The 20,284-nt window shown below is 39.2% G+C and overlaps 1 protein-coding gene across 9 annotated transcripts in view; it reads left to right on the plus strand.

The window, feature by feature from the left end:
• Window positions 1-20,284, plus strand: part of KDM4C (lysine demethylase 4C) — a 497,722-nt gene that overhangs the window by 399,082 nt on the left and 78,356 nt on the right. The window contains exon 18 of one of the 9 annotated variants that reach the window (XM_003260441.3): window positions 595-1,038. The exons of the other annotated variants lie outside the window; for them this stretch is intronic. Within the exon in view, the coding sequence (XP_003260489.1) occupies window positions 595-612 (18 nt within the window). The 3' untranslated portion in view covers window positions 613-1,038. Of the gene's footprint in view, window positions 1-594; window positions 1,039-20,284 lie in introns of those variants that run through there. 9 annotated transcript variants of the gene reach the window in all.

Consider the following 20,284-nt stretch of genomic DNA (forward strand, 5'->3'; position numbering starts at 1 on the left):
CACTCCTGTCACCCAGGCTGGAGTGCAATGGTGTGATCCATTCTGAGGATTTTTATTTGGGTGAAAATTTAAATCTTGGGTGTGATAATTTGTTAGTTTATTCTCAAAGTAGGTCAACCTTCCCTTTTCCTCAGTCATAGAAAAGATCAGTAGCAACACAGCTTATGGGACAGAACAAACATTTATGGCATGTGAGCCTTGCATTGGTACCTGGTGCCATCACATGTGTTATCCTTGTGATCCTCCACACTTCTGTATATATTTGGTATTTCAGTCTCTTCTTTGCCAGGCCCAGTTCTGGCCATCCTACTGTAATAAAACAACAGCAAGAACAACAGAAGAAAAAAACCCCAAAATCTTCCTCTTGCGATACTTTATGCTAAGCATAATTTCAAACCATTTTTTACTGGAAACTTAGATGATTTTTAAGGAAACATAAATGGTAAAGAGTTTATTCAAGGAATACATATGGGAAGTGTCTGAGCTGGGATTAAATTAGTTTGTCTCATGCTAAAGCTCATGCTATTTTCACTATAATTTATTAAAATTTGGCATATTGGACTTTTAAAATTTACGATACATTGTGTTTTTCAGGGAAGGCTGGGAATCTAGACACAGCAACAATAAGAACAACAACAATCACAATGAAGGCTCACTGTGAACACATCAATTCATTAGGAAAGTTACATCCCCTCCGCCACTGTTTCAGATGCTGTTTCTCATTCTCCATGGGAGCAGCCAGCATCATGTTTAGGGTGGGGATACAATAGCCTGGGCTCCTGATTGAGTCAGACCCTGGACTTTCCCTTTTGTATCTGTCATTTTTCTCTGGATCCTCACACCTTTGTGTTTAATTTTTTTAAATTTCATTTGTTGACTTCCTATGTGGGGCAAAATGGCTTCCTTTGATTAATGTACTTTCTGTATCCTAGAGTTTCCCTTTGCCTTTGTGATTTAGTCTAACATGTCCTACTACAGCCTCAAAAATTATCATTGGAATCAAAAGCTTTCCAAGGTGCATCAGGTTAATGATTTGGAGGCATTATAATAGGAGTCTTAGAAGTTACACCATTTTTCTACAGCACATCACAGGCCCAGAGGCTTGAATCTAATAGAATCCACTCTATGTCTGTCAGCCTGAATCCTACTTTCTTGCTGCACAACAAAGCAGCTGAATGTATTTTGAGTTTAGGTGAAAACTATCACTCATTCATCAAAGTTCTGTCTGGGTGATATATGCTACTGAAAACAGATGTGGACACTGGGCTGACAGATGTTGAGAATGGACCTGTTGCTGAAGCTCATGTTATCACACATGCTGTGGGAAGAGAGGTCATTGGCATTCAAGATGCAACACCTACAGTATGGTGAATTAAAGATGCCATTTGCATGGATCTTGGATTGGTGCTTGTAATTTGATTTGCATATTTACATTGCTTTGGACATATAGTTGTCATCCTATGCCCCTCCCCTCAACTATGGCTGAAAAAAAAGTAAATATGGAATAGAATAGCATGCTATTTAGCGTTTATCTGTAAGCTATACGAATGTTTTTGTGTTGAATATTCTTTTTCATTTTGGCAGCTCTGTACTAGGCCAGACATTGTCTAGTAATCTTCCAACAACTCTTTCATATTGCTATCTTTATTCCCATTTTATATTTTGTAAAACTGGGGCTAAGAAGAGTTCAATAATTTGAGCTCATACAGCCACTAAGTGACAGAACTGCTCAACCATTTTGCTGGCTGTACTGCCTCTGGAATATGGTGGAGTCAAGAGAAGTGAGAGGTCTGTGACTATCAGGAACATCTTTAAACTGCCTTATCAATCCTGAGTCTCATCATCATTGCCTGGACTTCACAATGTAAGTCCGCCCATCAAGGCAACACAGTGCATGTACCACATTTTCAACTTGCAGACCAGTCACTCTACAGAGAAAGGTGTCTATCTGATTTCTGTATGTTTGTCAAATAATGGCATGTCTGAGCCATGGCAGGAAACACATGGTCACCCTCTTACCTTGGGTTTCTCAGGTGTTTTGGCCAGCAGGTATTTAGGCTCTGGGATCAAAGACCTCCAGGTTCCACATGTGAGGATCTCCAGCACAATTAAAGGAAAGTTGATCAATATGTCTGTTTAATTAATATTTCTAGTATTTCTTTAAATATCAAGTTTTTATGAGAAAAAAATTAAAGATAAATTATATCCAGAATGTTCCCATTTATTTATTTGTTTTTTAATGCATTGGGAGAAGACTCAAGGAATATGCCATACTGTGGTTGTCTCTGGATGACAGGATATTGGGTGCTTTTTGAAAAAATAATTTATACATGCTGTGGTGTAATTTGCAGCTTTTCTGTAGGAACTTTTTTATAGCTTGTAAAATCAACGGGAAAAAAGTAAAATATTAAATCAGATAAAATGTTAAACACCTTAGTTTTTTATATAACTTTGCCTAGTGACCCCAGTAGGAGGGACATGGACACAGCTTTTAGCAGAGAAATTGTTCCTAGGTTTCCTTTTTTTTTTTGTCTTCAACACAGAGCCTCTGGGTTTTCTTTTCTTTTCTTTGAAATGCTGGACACATTTTTCTTATTAATGTTCACAATTCCACATTCATGTTCTCCTTAATGGTTCTCTTCAACATGGAAGGTTCTCTTCTGATGTCTTTAGTAGTAATTTTCAGAGAATCCTTGTTTTACTTGCTAGCCAAGCCCAAGGTCTGTATTTTATATGTTTTCCATTATTGTCTTGCATTTTAAAGGTCCATAGTTTAATTAGCTTGAGTATAAATTACCTTCATCCTTTTCTAGAGGTCCCATAGCCAAAACAATAACTTAAATACAAATATGCTGAAATATCTATATTTACAATGTTCTTAATATCCTGAAATCAATCTATACTTATCTGTTGGATGTAATTTACATGTACACTGGAGGTGTCCATGAGCAACCCCATGATTGGATGATTCACTGGGAGAATTCACAGGATATAACATGTAGTTGTACTCACAGCTAAGATTTATTGCAGTGAAAGGATACAAAGCAAAATTTGCTCATACATCAGTGCCTGGGTTTTTATTGAGGGCTGATCACATAGGCACCCTCTGCCTAGCATGCACCAAAATTTCAGACTCCCAGAAGAAAAGCAGGTTTACAGATTCAGCATAAACCAGGTTGTTAGTACATTTTTGGTACAGTGAGCCATTCTTATCAATGAATGGTGGGAAGCTTCCTGAAATTCAAGTTCCTGTTTGTCTGCCAGGGTCTCACCTTGGAAGCAGAACTTTCAAGGGTTAACAGTTTCAGGCCTGTTGTATTAACTCTTCTATTCAACATGTAATAAAAAGCCAGAAATATTCTTTAGTGCCAAAGGCCAAAATGAGTTTGTTGAAGTAAAGAATAGCCCCATTATGTATGTTAATCTCTACAAGAGTGACTTTGTTTTTTGTTTGTTTGTTTCGAGATGGAGTCTCGCTGTGTCACCCAGGCTGGAATGTAGTAGTACAATCTTGGCTCACTACAACCTCTGCCTCCTGGTTCAAGCGATTCTCCTGCCTCAACCTCCCAAGTCGCTAGTACTACAGGTGCATGCCACCACTCCCAGCTAATATTTTATTTTTAGTGGAGACAGCGTTTTGCCAGGTTGGCCAGGCTGGTCTTGAACTCCTGGCCTCAAGTGATCTGCCCATCTTATCCTCCCAAAGTGCTGGGATTAGAGGCGTGAGCCACCGCACCCAGCCTAAGAGTGACTTTGAACAAACTACCCTTTACCTCACTTTTCCCCTCTTTAAATGGCACTTACACTCTGCATAGTCGAATTCTGTGATTCTATGTGTTTTGTAATACTTTATATAACAGAGTTTCCTAAACTTGGATCCATGTACTCCAGGGTTAAATGAAGACTTTCCTAGAAGTACAATGCACTGATATCTCTTAGAGAATTAATTTTCATGCCCTCAACTTTTAACATGTACTCTTTCCCAAGCTTGATCTGCATGAGAGTGAACCTTGGAAGGGGCTGCTGGTTCTCCTTTCCCACAACTTCTTTTGCTTTACAGAATAAATGCATCACTCCCAGGTAAACAGATAAAGGTACAGGCTTTGAGGACAAGTCTCAAAAGAGCAAAGTAGAGATAGATTAGGTAATAAATACTGAAAAAAAAATGGCACTTCATCTAGGCCATGGATTTATTGCAGAGTTTTTGTACCTTATCCACTAGGCGTTCCCTCAAACCTATGGTGTCTTCTTGGTCCACAACTAGTCCACATTGCCCAGCCTCCCTTACTGGTAGGAGCACAGCCACAGGTATTGGAGCAGAAGTGAAATATATTACTCTCAGGTTTGGCTCCTAAATAACCCCCATGTATTCTCCTCCTTACTGTTTTCTGAAATGGAGTTGACCTGCAAAGAGACCCTAGAGCCCAAATTTTGAGATCACAACACTTTGTCAGCCTAGGCCCCTAAATGGCTGTGGAGGAGAGCTACCCCACTGAACTATTTGCCAGCCCAGTACTGTCATCTGAGCAAGAAATGAGGTTTTGTTGTGTTTAGGCCATTGTATAGTTGGGACTGTCTTTTACTCACCGTTGATTGTTTCTCAATTTAGAATTTAGAAGTGAAATGCTTGATACGGGAATGTGTATTAATACATTTATTTGAATTGAAAAATGAATTCCGACTTTTTCTGATAAAAAACAAGTCTGTTTTGGCAGATTGCTTTGATAACGAGGACTGCCTTTGTCTATTGGGTTTTATATTTGGGGCAGACATTTTACATAAATTGGGCTGAATCTGCTGTCTCAAAGTTTGACAAAAAATATAATTTAAGCGCACATATAATTATATTCTGCAATTCTATGCTAGGAAATAATATCGTTTTGCATCTATTTCACCGTAAAGTTAAAAACAGTACAACCCCATAAATCTCAACTTTAACATTCAAGGCACGGTATAGTCTTCCAGAATTCTTCTGGGGAATTGTAAGCAAAAACATTTGCTGACCACTAGTTTATAAAAGAGGGCTGTTAGCTAGTAGTTTAAATGACTCTTGGTTGACCTGATTAATAAATAGGCCCTTAGTGATTCACTTGTATAAATGAGCTAAATGTGTGGGCAAACCTAAGGCACATGACAGAGACTAATGCTACAGCTTGAACAACTTCTGCTATTGTAAGTCTTCCAAATTACCCTCTTAAAATATTTGTAGATTCACATCAGGCAGGTGAATGGGAAGGCTGAGTAACTGATCTTCCTGTAAGAAAAGTGTGTGGAGGGGGATTGCTTCACTTAATGTTGCCAGTAAACCTGAAGTTTTATTGTTCCATCTTCTTCCCTGAATCTCTTTTATCTGCCACAGAGACACATAGATGTGGGGTGGACTTCAGGACCTGGGCCAAGTGTTTGTGGGAAAGAAATTGAAGAATAACTAGGTGCCTGAAGCACTAAGGGAAGAACTTAGTCTGACTGAATGCAGTTTCCTAATTTTATGATTTGGCAAGGCTGGCGTGCACAGAGCTTTAAATAACTTTAGGGAAGTATTCCTACTGGTGCCCCATCCAGCATACCAAACTCACTGCATGTGAGGAACAGGAGAGGGAAGCCTGTGCTGTTGTCCTGCAGGTGAATGAGTGAAAGTCATCTGATCTTACAGGTAGTGCTGCCCCATTGACTGAAAGTGGCTCCAGTAGTGTGTTCCTGGCATTCCGCTTTGAAGATGTTGGCAATCATAAATGCCAGAATCACACCTGGCGTTTCTTTGGAAAAACATTAAACACCTCACGAGCCCAGAGCCTACAGGGATAATGGGGAAATCTGAAAGTACAATAATTACGCTGCATGAGGAAATGTTCGTGTTGATGAATCCTTGTGATTTCCACTATTTGCAAACCATGTGTCCAAAGCCTTGGAGATGAGTTCAGAGGGGCTAATAGTAGAAGGTAGAACAGGTGCTGGTATGGAAAGGCATGTATTACCTCCGAAATTCAAAGGACAGGATGCTCCTTTAGACATTGAATCAAAGCAGGAACCTAGAGAGCTAGTTGCCGGCTAATGGACTTTTTAGAAAGGTGTTTTGGTGGTCGCTATCTAGATATCAGGTGTTTTCCACTTAGCCTGGCCTTTGCCCCTGTGAAAGCATCATGGTGGCTCTGAGAACAAAGTCATCGAATAAATGCTTCTGAAACCACCTTCTCTAGAGATTTTGCCATGCCTCCAGGGCGAGGACTCTGACTTGTTTGTGTCACTACAGCCTCACATGGGGCCTGAGTTCATACTCAGGAAAGGCTTAAATTATGAATGAATCCTCCTGGAATGGGCATTAGAAGGTTTCTTTCCACCTTAGCCCACCAGAATGGTACAGAGAGACTCAGACCAAAAGGCCCATTAGGAATAATGTGTGTTCCACCTGAGTTTCATTTCAGACTCTTTAGCAAGTGGGATTCAGCGGGAGTTACACAGAGAGCCCAAGCAGGCATAATACTGTGACCAAGGTAAGATACTAGGGGCGAAGGCACCCCATTAAGAATGATGCCACAAACTGTCACTGGATCTTCCAGAGCCTTTCAGTTTGGGTCCTCACCAGGGCTAATGGTGGAAGGGATTATGGCTTTTCAGTAGCCTTATGCAGATACAGAACTCTGATTGCTTCCCGTCGGTGAGTCTCAGGGTGCCTTGGGCTGCGGGCAGTCCTTTTCCTGTGAGAGTCTTGCTTTGCTCCCTCAGCTGGCATTTGTCTGCTGACTTGACACTTCATCTCAAGCCTACTGTGTTGTCACGCGTGGCTCCAAATCCCACACTGCTTTAGATCTGCTTCCTTGAAGGCAGGAAGATCTACAGGGAATAAACAATGAAGCAGGCAATTTTGTCAAGCATTTGCAGTAGCAAAACACAGAGCTGACAAAAGGGACTTATGCCTTTTGTTCAGTAGAATTAATAATCAAGTTGTATGCAAAAAAAAATTTTCAGATTTAGGAGAAATGATAAAATATAGTACCAAACATTAAGGACTTTTTCTTGGTTTACTATTGATATTAATAGCCATTGTTTGTGGTTCAGTCTCCAGCAGGGATGGACCTGCAGTTTCTCTATTATCTATTTTTATGAAGTGCTTGCATTTTTTAAATTATTTATCGAATAAGTAGGGTTCTCTGTGTTCATAAGCCTGGATATACTGAACAGTTCAGGAACGTTTCCTCCCCATGCTGAGTCAGTATTTCAAGTCACACACATAGACCCATATACACATTGAGGTTGAGTATCCCTTATCCAAAATTCTTGTTACCAGAAGTGTTTCAGGTTTTGGATTTTGCAATACTTGCATTATATACTTACTGGTTGATTGTTCCTAATCTCTAAATCCAAGATCCGAAATACTCCAATGGGCATTTCCGTTGAGTGTTTTGTTGGCATTCAAAAGTTTCAAACTTTAGAACATTTTGGACTTTGGACTTTTGGATTAGATATATTCAGTGTGCATTGCTTAACAACGGGGATGCATTCTGAGAAGTTTATTATTAGGCAGTTTTGTCTGTGTGCAAACAGAGTGTGCCTATGCAAACCTTGATGGCATAGACTACTATACATCTAGGCTCTATGCTATAGCCTGTTGCTCCTAGGCTACAAACCTGTACAGCATGCTATTGTACTGAGTATGGTAGGCAGTTATAACACAATGCTAAGTACTTGTATATCTAAACATGGAAAAGATACAGCCAAAATTAGGTATTGCAATCTTATGGAACCACCATGGGATATGCCATTTGTCATTGACTGAAACGTCACATGTAGCACATGACTGGTGTGTGTGTGACAAGGTGATTGCATTGTTTAAACAGTAAAGTTGTTGGATAGATTATGTTCCTTCCCTATCATCACTTCTTTCAAAGGTAAGATAGAAGAGGTTGTGTCCACTGTAACTCTATGAGAATTTGGTTTGAATTCCTCAACAGGGATTTTTCATTTGGGCAAAGATTGTATGAGTAAAAACATTATGTAGAGAGACGACAAAAAAGCTCTGGAGAATTATAGTGTGTAGTGGCAGAGTTACTCAAATTATCATCTTTGGATCCTTGTAATCAAATGCTGAGGGAAGTCAAGGCTCTGGGTAACCTAGTGTTTGCTGTCTTAAAACATTTTAGTGAAAATAAGGAATTTAATAGCGTTAGTTTCTTGCTTCTAACTGTGCTGGGGAGCTTAGGAAGAAAAGATCATGAGCCCTGGGCTTCTAACTTAACACAGGTGTTGACGCCCTGTGCCACTACTCAGCTGAAGTTTTAGGAGCCACTACATGGTGCCACCATCTCTCTTTGTTTTCCCATTTGTGAGAATGGCATAGTTCATGTAGGGGCTGCTCTCTCAGCCTGGGTCCTAGCTTAAGCAAGACCTGGAGCAGAGCCACAACCAACATTCAACATGAGCAAGACAAACGTTTTGTTAGCCACTGTGGTGTTAGAGATGATTGTTACTGGAACATGAATGATAGTCTGTTATGAAGTGCTTTTAGAAAATGCCCACATAGTGCCCTAGAACAGGGCCCATTATGTTAATAGGCCTTCTCCTTAATCACTTTCAAAACATTGATTATGGCCTTATGTAGGTCTGCATGACTATTCATAAGGCTGCTATCGTCAGTGATTCCCAGTGCCACATTATATGTATTTTAAACAATCTGTCCATTTAGGAGCTGCATGATCTTAGTGTAGTTTTTGAACTGCTCTGTGGCTCAGTTTCTTCATCTGTAACAAAGTAATAATACTATTGCCTACCTCAATGAATGGAATATGTAATACCCTCAAAGCAATATCTGACATGTAGTTTATTATTTTCATTAAGTTTATCTACAAATATTGAATGGGCACTTACCATGTTCCACTTCCTGAGCAGTTCCTTATAAAGATGAACAAGAACATATGGGTTCAAGTGTTCTTGGGCCTTATAGATCTATGAAGAGAGATACGTTAAACAAGTGATTAGTTATGAAGAAGTGTTGTGCCATGAGAGTGCCCATCAGGGGGCCTGACCTAATTTGGAGGGTCAAGAATGGATGGCTCTGAAGGAATGACATTTAAGAACTAAAAGATCAGTAGGTGTGGCCAAGATAAAGGTAAGGTTGGGAGAACAGTTACCCAGGTAAAGGAAGGGTGTATTCAAGGGCCCTGAGGTGGAAAGGCGCTCAGCACAGCAGAGTACTGAGAGAAAGCCAGAGGGGCAAGGCAGAATGAAACCACGAAGGGGCCTTGGAGCCCTGTGGCAGAGGAGGAGCACACCGGCCTTTGAAGGGGCATATTTGGCTCAGGGCCATTGTTGTGTGGCAGTGAGCAAACACTTCTTCAGACCTCAGTTTCTTCATCTCTAAAACAAATTATTTTTTTCAGTTGCACAATTCCCATTCTAAGATTTTTCTTGCTTTTTCTTTTTCCTTGATTCAAAGAGACAGTGTGCTGTGCCAAAAGTTGTTTCTAATAAAATCTAATTGTTTAGAGAGAACGATGAGAAACAACAAAGAGGGGAAAAACAGGCTTTTTTCAGGTCTGTTGGTTAACCTGACTTTTACACTGTAAAATACGGGGTCATGATGGCTGACCCTGGAACAGCTCCGGTCTAGGATGACATTTAATTTTGCTTGAGGATGGCATCATATTGAAACCTGTGAGAGGAAGGCTGGTGTTTAGGTTTATGGTTCCTGCCACTCCTTCCCTGCTTATAGGAGCAGGAGGGTTTTTTTTATATTTTAATTTTTTTTTCTGTTGTTATGTTTATCTTCTCAGACTGCATGGTGGGATAATCTGAGCATTTATAGAAAACGGGGCTCCCACTGGGCCTACGCTTTAACCCCTCCTGAAGTGAATGGGGCATGCAGTCTCAGAGGAACTTAGATATTTTTTCCCTTTTTCTTTCTTTTTTGTTTTTCATTAAAAAAAAAAATTATTGGGCCAGGTGCGGTGGCTTATGCCTGTAATCCCAGCACTTTGGGAGGCCGAGGCAGGTGGATCACCTGAAGTCAGGAGTTCGAGACCAGCCTGGCCAACATGGCAAAATCCCGTCTCTACTAAAAATGAAAAAACATTAGCCAGGCGTGGTGGCACGCGCCTGTAGTCCCAGCTACTCGGGAGGCTGAGGCAGGAGAATCGCTTGAACCCAGGAGGCAGAGGTTGCAGTGAGCCGAGATCACGCCACTGCACTCCAGCCTGAGCGACAGAGCCAGACCCTGTCTCAAAAAAAAAAACAAAAACAGTTATTCTTTTCCAGCGTATTTGATCCTAGAGCAAACAGGAATTTTTTTTATATCATCTAAAATTGGTAGATATTTCTGTATTTTATAACTCCACTGGCCCTAATTATGAATTTCTGAGTTAGGCCAAACAGCATTTTTGTTGTGTGTCCTCTTATATACAGTGATTGCTGCAACACCAGCATTGGAATAGTTATTACTCTGTTGAGTGAATATGCAATCTGTCACAGAGGCAAATAATCATCCACACTTTGTGCTGTGTTTCTCAGTGGGATCTTTTTTAGAAAGGTGAGGCTTGTGAGAAATGGGTGAGTCCACATTGGAATAGGTTTGCGCTAAGAGAGGCACCCACCCTCATTCTCAGTTCCAGTCCATCAGCTCCTCCTACCACACTGCCCTTAGGTAAGTGCTGTGCTGGGCACCACCCTGTTCAGCCTTTGATCCTGTCTGGATTGCCTTGAGTGTGCTCTCTGGCCTTTGATTTTCCCCTCAGATAACTGCTACGGGGTTACCAGCAGATTCCTGAGATCATGGACTAGGCATGCAGGATCATCTGGCCAGGGTCTTCCAACTAATACACACACACACACCCATGTACCCTTTATAAAGACAGTTACAAGGACAGTTCTTTTCTATATCCCAACTCTCAAACATACTTTTTTCTAAAGTTGATCTGCCTGAGAGCCAGCCTGCAGTCTGCAGGGTCTCCTGTCCCCTCTCCTTCACAGAGTGGGGCAGACAGTTGGTCTTTCTGCCATCTATCTTTGATCGCCCATGCGTCTCTGAGCTCACCGTTGTACTCTGCCCTGTAGTTGAAGACCTCTGGCATGCCAGATGCAAAATACTGGCTCTCGTAAAGCTGGAAAAGGGAATGAATGGAGTAGCTGGACAACGAGACTTTTTATTGCAACTTAGGTGGCTCTTTTTTTTTTCACTTTTGACAAAATTAAAGGAATACCCAAGTGATGTCAGCTGATACACAGTGATGGGTTCTGACCAGTGTGCATTTAGGCATATAACTCAGAAAGAGTTCACAAGAAATAAGAGACATTACTGCAACAAAACCCCTCAAATCCCATTTAGTTTTTAATGTGAAGCCTTTTTTTTCAAAAAAAGAAAAATATAATTAAAATGACACAGAAACATGCCTTAACTCCAGCAGTGTGTAACGTACATTCATAAAATAATTTTTAAAAGCTTCATCTATCTGATTGAGATACATTTCCAATAAAAATATACTTTTTAATAATTACCAGTGTTATAGTACATGTGTAGCTTTGATCAGTTATAAACTGAAAATAAGTATAATAGCCAAACCAGAGGTTTTTTAAAACTTAGAGTCTTGTCATAGGAAATTTAAAAAAAGAATTTAACTTCAATTAATATGCATATTTTTGTTAAAGAAGATTATGGTACAGTGATAACTAAAAGAGTTTCAGGCGTAAAATTATCTTACATTCAGATAAAATTCTGGAGGGAAAGTGGAATGGAAGTAATATAAATTTAAAGGGAATAAGGAATGCTACAAAACGTTAAAGAACAGCCTGTTCTTTTATTTGTTAAATGGATGATGGAGTTATCAAATGACCATGGTATTTAGAGATACATGTTTTATTTCTAAATGTCAATATTTAATCCACAAGAAGTATAGCTTCTACAATTATTTAAACATATGATGAGAAATTTTGTGTCCACTTAAAATTGTGTGAGAGGGCACATAGTTTTTCAAAATTCTATCTACTTCCAGTTTATGGAGAATGCTGTTTGTAATCCTACAGTGATTTCTAAATGTGGCTTTGCACTAGAATTGCTTTGAGGTACTTATAAAAAATACAGATTTCTGGGCTCCCATTTGGATCTATGAATCAGAATTTCTGGTGGCGGGGCAGAGATAGACGGTATCTTTAGCAGGATTCTCTGATTCCTAGTGATTTTGGTGCAACCAATCCTGAGACCAGTGTTTGGCTCCCCTGTATCCACTTGCTTCTTCCTCCAGGCCTGAAGGCCCTGCTTTGTCTGCCTGGGAAGGACCCTTGAAGTGGGCAGGAGCCATGGGGCCAAAAGTACTTATTGATGTGAACCCTGGAATGGGACCTAGGAGAAATGCTGTTTTGTTCATTCACATTAAAGGGAGCATCACACATTCTCTCTTTAATCCAGCTTTTGTTGTCTTATCCTAAAATGTGGCATTTTTAAACTCTCCTTTAAGAAATTTCAGTTCTTTATTACATTTTTCTATACTAGTATTGACCCACAATCTGCTTAGGATCACTCAAAAACATTGATTTCAAAACTATTTGACTTATAAAATTTGAGTCTGTTAAAATTCAGAAGTAGTCCATGATTTCTAGCCAGCTTTCTGGATCTTTTAATAAGAAAATATTCCTTCAGCATATGAGGCGTGGCTATTATTAGATAATATGCAGTCGTCTGAAAGCTTTGTCTTAATGGACTACATTTGCTACACATTACAGAAGGTGCATTGCCTTTCTGCATTCCTTATGTGAGAGATTTGTCGCCATTTCCTGTGTCTCAACAAGATAAATGAACTAATTTAAAATATTTTCCATGCCTCATCTGTCCACTCCACAAGCTGTCAATGGGCTTGGATTGGAAGCTTGCATGCCAGCAGTCCTGAGCCAGGAGTACTGTTATTTTGGAAAAAAAAGAAAAAAAAATAGCCGTTTCCATAGCAGCTTGGAACTCCTTTGCAAGTGTGCTTTCACATTTTTGTAGGATCTGGTAAGAAAGCCGATATTTTGTCTGGCTTTATTAAAGCACATTTGCCTGACTTAAATGAAATCATTACTTTTTAAAAATTGAAGTGGTGGGGGAAAATTTTCAAGAATTGATGAGAAAAAAAATCGCGATGAGTTAAACAAAACAGGAAAGAAAAAGGAAAATATTGGAGCTGCTAAAATTTGGAATCATAAAAGTCAAAATTGGAAAGTGTCATTTTTTTCTAGGTAAATGTTTCTAATTTACCATGTTTTAATGTATTTTGTGGGTTGAATAGTGTAAAAAAAAATCAAATTGTAGAATCCTCACAGGTTTACTTTATTTTATTTTTTTGCAGTCAGTTGAAGTCATCGTATGTTCCTCCATAGCACATTTAAGGGAAAAATTATATACAGAGCATCATAGTGGCACACAACTTTGAGGCATTTTCATCTTTTGCAGCAGGATCGAGTTCCTCACAGTATTGACTTAGTGATATTTGTAGGGAGGCAGAGCAAAGGAAATAATAAGTTGGAAAGCATTTTTACTGTTAGACGGGTTCCATTTGGATTTTCTGAATTTTTCTACTTAATAATACATTTTAATGAGTCTTTGGGGGATGTCATAACTTCACTTCACTGCTTATCGCTGCAGCCTGCTCACATGACACAATACTCTTGTGAGGTATAATATGAAAATCATCTCTGGTTAAAAGTGGATTTTGGCTTTTAGCCTAATACCGAGCAAATAACCTTTCCAATCCAAGTTAAATGTTCCCATAAGCTCCTTAAAACCAAATTTTCCTTGTTTAAAAAAAGTCACTGCATATAATTCCCAAAGGGTGGGGTTATGGAAGCACTTTAAATTAGACTTAAAAAAAAAAAAAAAACAGAAAAACAAAACCTTGCCATATTTTGCTGGCTCGGCCTTTCTTTTGCTCAGATTGGTGAGTGCTGCTTTGCTAGATTTGACATGAGAGGTCAGAGTTCTCATGAGGGATTTTGAATGGCCATCAGCTGGGTTCCATTCCTAAGCTTGAACTGTGGCTTAAAGCAGAACACAGCTGCCTGCCTACCCATGCCAGTGCATCTTCCCTGGGGAATCACTGCAGAATCCCCCAAGCCTCATCTTTGTACTTGATTGTGACCTCGTTGCTGTCCAATGCTTGAAACCCCCAGCCCTTCCAGCTCCTTCATTACACAGGGCTAGGCTTTCTGTGGTTTCCCCAGTAGGTCAGCCTTAAGGTAGATGAAAATTTGATAGATGCACTTATAACCTCTTCAGAGCCTCCTGTTGGAACTTGACAAGCAGTTTCTTTCTCCTAAATATTTTAACACACAGCATTTAAAATGACATTTACCTCTTCTAGGACCATTTTTGACAGTAGCTTGTAGTAGATTTATTTTTATTTTATTTGAAAACATCATTTGGGGTTTTGTAGAAAAAAATAGAATATTTATCTCCACAGCTTGTTATCAGCAGGGAGGATAGGCATTCTTGGAGGGATGGGAGGTTTATTGGTAGAAAGATTCAAGAAGCTATTTTGTGATAAAAGATTTCTTTGCACTTTTTCCTCTAGTCAAGTAAATTGCTTGTGGGTTCTTGCTAAAAAAAAAAAATCCCTCTGGTGCTACTTTTAATTTGGTCAGGTTTAAAATGTTTTCAGAAGGGTTAAGCTTCCTTTGCGTTAGTGCCTGGTGTGGTCAAATGAAGGAATGACTTTGGAATGGACTGCTTGTGTTTATAATTGACCTCCCCATAGAAGGTTCAGAATTGCAGAATAGTCAAAACCATAACACTATTTTTACATGTCTGTTAGACGTGTGGTGTCTCCTCCTTCCCTCAGCAGGTGTATGTTTCTAGGCATGTTTATCTTTGACTCACATTGTAAGAATATATGTTTCCTGTGATATGTCCAGTGTGTCCAGCTGTCACTTTCAAAAATAGGTACACACCAGAATATCAATCCATTGTTAGGATTTCTCATATGTGACCACTGAGAACTGTACTTTTCTTGCAAGGGGAAGAATGAATTGAACATCCTATTCATGTCCATTATGTGTTTGCAAGTAAAACTATTAATACTAGTGGAGCATAGAAGCATTTTATGGGCAGGTGGGCCATGTTGTGAAAACACCATTATAAAGCCTAAATTTTGAGGAAACCCCCCCAAAACCTCCATTGCTTGGGGGCTCTATTTTTAATCTGATCTTCTGTTGAGTTCATGAATATTTCAAATGAACCTGACCAGGTGACTTTTTCTTTCGAGGCTCTCAGATGGTTTTCACTGGAAACTTTCTTTTGTCACTGTCATGAGAATGGCTTTAACCCAGTACAAGACCAGAGTGGAGGTCTGAATTCACTTGGGAGAGAGGTGAAAACTGTGGAAGATTTTGGCAAACTGGATAAACATAGGCAATAAAAGAAAAAAAAAAGATTTTGGCAAACTTCACACAAGTCTAGTAATAGAGTACAATAATTTTTCCACTCCACTAATACAGAATTTTTTTTCACTAAAACACTTTATACTTAAAATCATTTAAAGAAAGAGTTTTTCCCTCTAGGAAAAGGCAGAAATACACATCCCGATACTTTAAGAACTATATTTGGGCACAGATGTCTAGTTTCTTATCTTTTGTTAAGAGTTAGATAGATGCGTGATTTAGTGAATGTATTTATAAAAAAATAATTTACTAAACATGGCTACAAAAACAAAATACTTCAAAGTCCTGTCTGAAAACCCTGAATCTGACAAGGATATTTTTTTCTCTCCATAAAAATAAATCTGAGAAACATAGACTGAGAATATTGAGTTAAGCCTTGGCCATCACACTTGCCATGAAAATGGGAAGCAAGGGTTGAAGAATGAACACATCAGCCTGCGACTGGGAAGACATGGGCAGGAAAAGTCACATGGTGCTGAGGCAGGCCTGACCAGGGAACCTGGTAGAGATTAGGTCAAGAAGAAGGAAGAAGAGTTGGTGATGCTTGTCCTGACACAGGTCTCAGACCCTGGGCTCAGCACATGCTTCTCTGTGCTGTTTCCTGAAGTGTTACTTGTTTAACGTCACTTACTTTTTGTCCCTTTTTCATATATACCCCTGATAACTGGGGTGATCTGATTTCTTTGTCCCGTGTGGATCTTATACCCAAGCTCTTTGGCCTTTTGCATTGGCAAGCCGAAAAGAACTGATGTATTATTACATTGTGTTGTGAATCTTATACCCAAGCTCTTTGGCCTTTTGTGTTGGCAAACTGAAAAGAACTGATGTATTATTACATTCTGCTGTTTCTTTTTTCCTCTTCTTCTTCTTCTTCATCTTTAAAAGAAAATAGTCGGAATGACTGTGTTTGTGATGCCTCTTTTTGTTTAGAGAGCACCTCTGTATCCATTATTCCATTAATCACTACAGTAATCCTCTGAAGTACAGCTGTGGAACCTGAGCCTCAGAGGGACATGGTAATCTGCATCTTAGTGGGAGAGCTGGGACTCCTATGCACTCTCCTTTACTCTGCCCGGTGGGGGTAAGGGTATTGAGTTAGCCTGAAAATCTGCTTTGATGGTAGTGAGCGCGTATCATGAACCCCAAGTGTTACCTTTATTACAAAAAACTAGAGGCCTTGAACTCTTCTTTCTCTGTCCTCATTTTGCATTAATCTGACCAGGGCTGTTTGGATAGGATTCCAGAGAAAGATGTTTCTCTTCATAATTTATCATCGAAAACTACCACTTTGGCCTCACCGTTGAAGCAGTAAAATATATATGTACCTACACTTAGAAGCACTTTGTCTTTTACCGCCGTGAAGCTTGCTGGGCACTTCTTCTGTGGGCTCCTTATTGATACGTAGGCACCCATAGAGAAATGGAGGTGTAGGATTTCCAGGATGGAGTGGGTAATCTTCATCTTTCACAAAAGTCCTGGAGATGATAGAAGACCACACTTTAGTTTTATGATTGCCAGTGAGCCAGAACATAAGCGGTACACATCTTTTATTAGAGTATGAACATGTTCTTGCACACATCTGCTTGGGTAATTGGCTGTTCTGTTTGAAGAGATCTCACAGAAATGGAATTTTTAAATATTGAGAAGATTCCATTAAGAAATAGAGGGAGAATGGAAAGTGCATTATAAAAGCCATGCCAAGAATAAGTAAAGTGTGGCCTAGCATCCACAAAATATTTACTTTTAATTGAAATGAACTTTTAAAAGTTAATGTTCTCACTCTTTGGCTAAAGAGTTAATTGCTGGGCTTGTCCACTGTCTGTTTGGAGTCAGTCATCCAATTTTTCATGACAGGAAAAAAACATTGTAGGTAATGTAGATGGGGTGGTGTTACTTCCGTGAAGAAAATGTGCATGTTTGAATGTACCTTACTCCGCTGTTGTGGCCACCCCTGTTTTGAGGACCTGTTAATGGCTAACAGGAAACACAGGAAAATGAAGGGTAGAGCATGGTGTTGTTGATTCATCGTGAGAGTGAATCTGCCAGGTCTGAGTCTGAAACAATAGGATGAATAAAATAGCTCAAAAGATAATCAGGGTTTATGCTCCATCTTTTTTCATTATTATTATAAAAATAATAAAATAACAACATGAGAAAAGAAAAAGGAAAACTCAAGCCTCCCCTAATTACACCATGATGTTCTTCATTTTTGCTTGTTCATTTTATCTCTGTTCACATGTGTGCATGGTTATCGTTACTGAATTCATGTAACTTATAATCCAAGCTTCTCACTTGGCATTGGATGGCCAGCATTTTTCATTGTTCTTCATCTGGGTTTTTTTGTGTGTGTGTCCTGGACTCCTTTGGCAGTTTTTGGTAAAGCGTATGGACCTCTTGTCAGAAAAATACTTTTTAGTGTTTAAAATATACAGGATTACAGAGGAAACAATTATGTTGAAGTACAGTTATTAAAATATTATAAAAATCAGTTTGTACTGTAGCAATCTATTAATGTGTTAAGTACTTAGTTGTATAATGTCTAAATAATTATAAGCATAAATACTTTTGAAGCTGTCTGTGGACCTAAAGGTAGAGGGGGGGGAAGTTGAGGAATTTCATGCCCGGTGACTGGTATTATCTAGGTGAAGGAAGAGGCACGACTGTCTTTAGAATGTGAGGACTTTGGTTCTGGTTGAAGAGAGGTAATGTTTTAAAACAGATTTATTGAAGGAAAAGGGCAGCATTATTTACCTTTTACTGTGTACCAGGTACTGTGCTAAACCTCTTACATGTGCTTTTTTTTTTAAGGGCAGCTTCATGAGGAATAGGTGCTGTTACCGTCTTTACCTATCCAGTGAAGCAACTAAGCTTGGAGAAGTGACCCATTGTTCTAATCACAAATAGATCACTGCAGAAATATTGACCATTTACTTGTCCTCAAAGGAAGTCGGCCTGAATAATCTGGAAGCAGTATCCTGATGAGTAATACAGTACAAAGCCACATGGTGGCAGGGTTAGGATTCAGGCTTTAACAGTGCCTGTTTTACTACCTTTGTCCATTCCTTAAGTTGGGAAAGGTAAAAGGAATTTCTAAGTCACTTTAAGGGCCACTTGAGATTGGAAACCCCAAATTTATCTCATCTAGAAGACAAATCTACAAACTCACTGCTGCGTGATTTTTCTCTTGTAGCAACCATCTCAGATACTTACGTAGAGGAAGGTGGTGGTTGGGGGCTACAGGAGAAGGGATGGGCTCTGGACTGGACAGCCTGTGTCCATGCAGAGGAACCCTATACTGAGTTAACTCTTCTCACAGCTGCAGTTGTCTCCCCTGAAAAGGTGCTTCCTCTGAAAGGTCACCTGGGACATGTCTGCACTGCATTCACTTTATAGCTTTTCATCACCGCTTCCTCAGTTTTATTTGGAGACACAGTGTGCGGGTATTTCAACTCAATCATAAATTTCCTCAATGTGGGCTGCTGCTAGCATAATTGAAAGACAAGAGGCAAAGAGGTTGTGGCAGGTCACAGACAGAACAATTCATGGGTGACTGTTTCTAATAAGGGTCAGATGCACTCAGGGACCTTGGGATAGCTTCTGGTGTTCAGAAAAGGAAGAATACCCCAGCGTAGCAGCTTGTGTAGTTATCAAAGAAAAATGATGAGCTCTTTTTATTGTTCCTTTTCCCAACCACTCTAACCATGGTAAGTATATATAGCAGGAATGTCTACAAACGTTCATCTAAACTGTTAAAAAATGCCTGCGGGAAGTTGGACAGGATAGAGGTGCTTGAAACTCACTTGTGGGACACAGTTTCTTCATTGCACATCCAGGAATCAGAGATACCTTTACTGTTCCACCCCAGTCCTCATAAATGAATGTGTTTCAATAAACATACATGAAACAGAGATTTGAGGAACTATACACTCCTCTCTGAAAAAACGTCAGCAAACTACAGCTGCAACCTTTCATGCTGTTGGATATTTGCACTGCCCAAGAGCAAATCTTGCTAAGGATAATTAGTTCTTATTTTTTATTTATCCTGTTGTTTTTTTTTTCTCAGATACCTTTAGGCCTTCAGGCCCAAGGCCAAAAATGAATAGAAAATGTGTACTAGTCCTTGCTTCCGTAATGCCAATAGCAAATCATACCTGATATTCATAATAAATAAAGATTTTTTTTTTTTTTGCTTGTTCTTGGAGCAATAGAGAGCTTGTAAGCCAGCCTTCCTAAATTGTGCCATATGGGAAAATTTTGTGTCCTTTAATTTAACTAATGTGAATTCAATCATTAAAACATTATGGTTTCCAACATTAATTCAGAGAGATCTAAAACTAGGTAAGTTGAATAGGGTTAAGGAGTTCTTCTAAGTAATAAGTAATTAAACGAATCTGGGTAGATGTTTATAGGGTGGAGAGCATACACATCAGTGACTCTAGCAGGGTATAGTTTTACCAGAAAGAATGGAGTGACTTTTGTTAACCAAATAATTCAGTAATTCTAAGTTCAACTAATAAATGCTTTATCCAATGAGAGTAAGGATTTGTGTAAACAGTAATTTCAAATAATGGAATTTCCTTTAGGAAATAGGTGCTCTTTAATAGGAACATAAAAAGAAATAAAAATGCAAATACAGAAGTACTTAGAAAACACCTATTTTGTGGTTTAGGAGGCTTTCTTTCCCCACCCATCAGCTGAAAGATGTTTGGTGGCACTTAATAAGTATTCAGAATAAAGCTCTCTATATGCTATAATTGTGTGCTCCTTTTGCCCTTTAAATTTGAAATAAAGGATGGAACCCAAACAGGCTATGAGAGAAATAAAAATGGTAAGTGATTGATTTTTTTCAACATATATAACATTGCTTATTTTGTGATTCATCAGCAAATGC

Source organism: Nomascus leucogenys, chromosome 1a, assembly GCF_006542625.1.
Source record: "Nomascus leucogenys isolate Asia chromosome 1a, Asia_NLE_v1, whole genome shotgun sequence".
NCBI lineage: Eukaryota > Metazoa > Chordata > Mammalia > Primates > Hylobatidae > Nomascus > Nomascus leucogenys.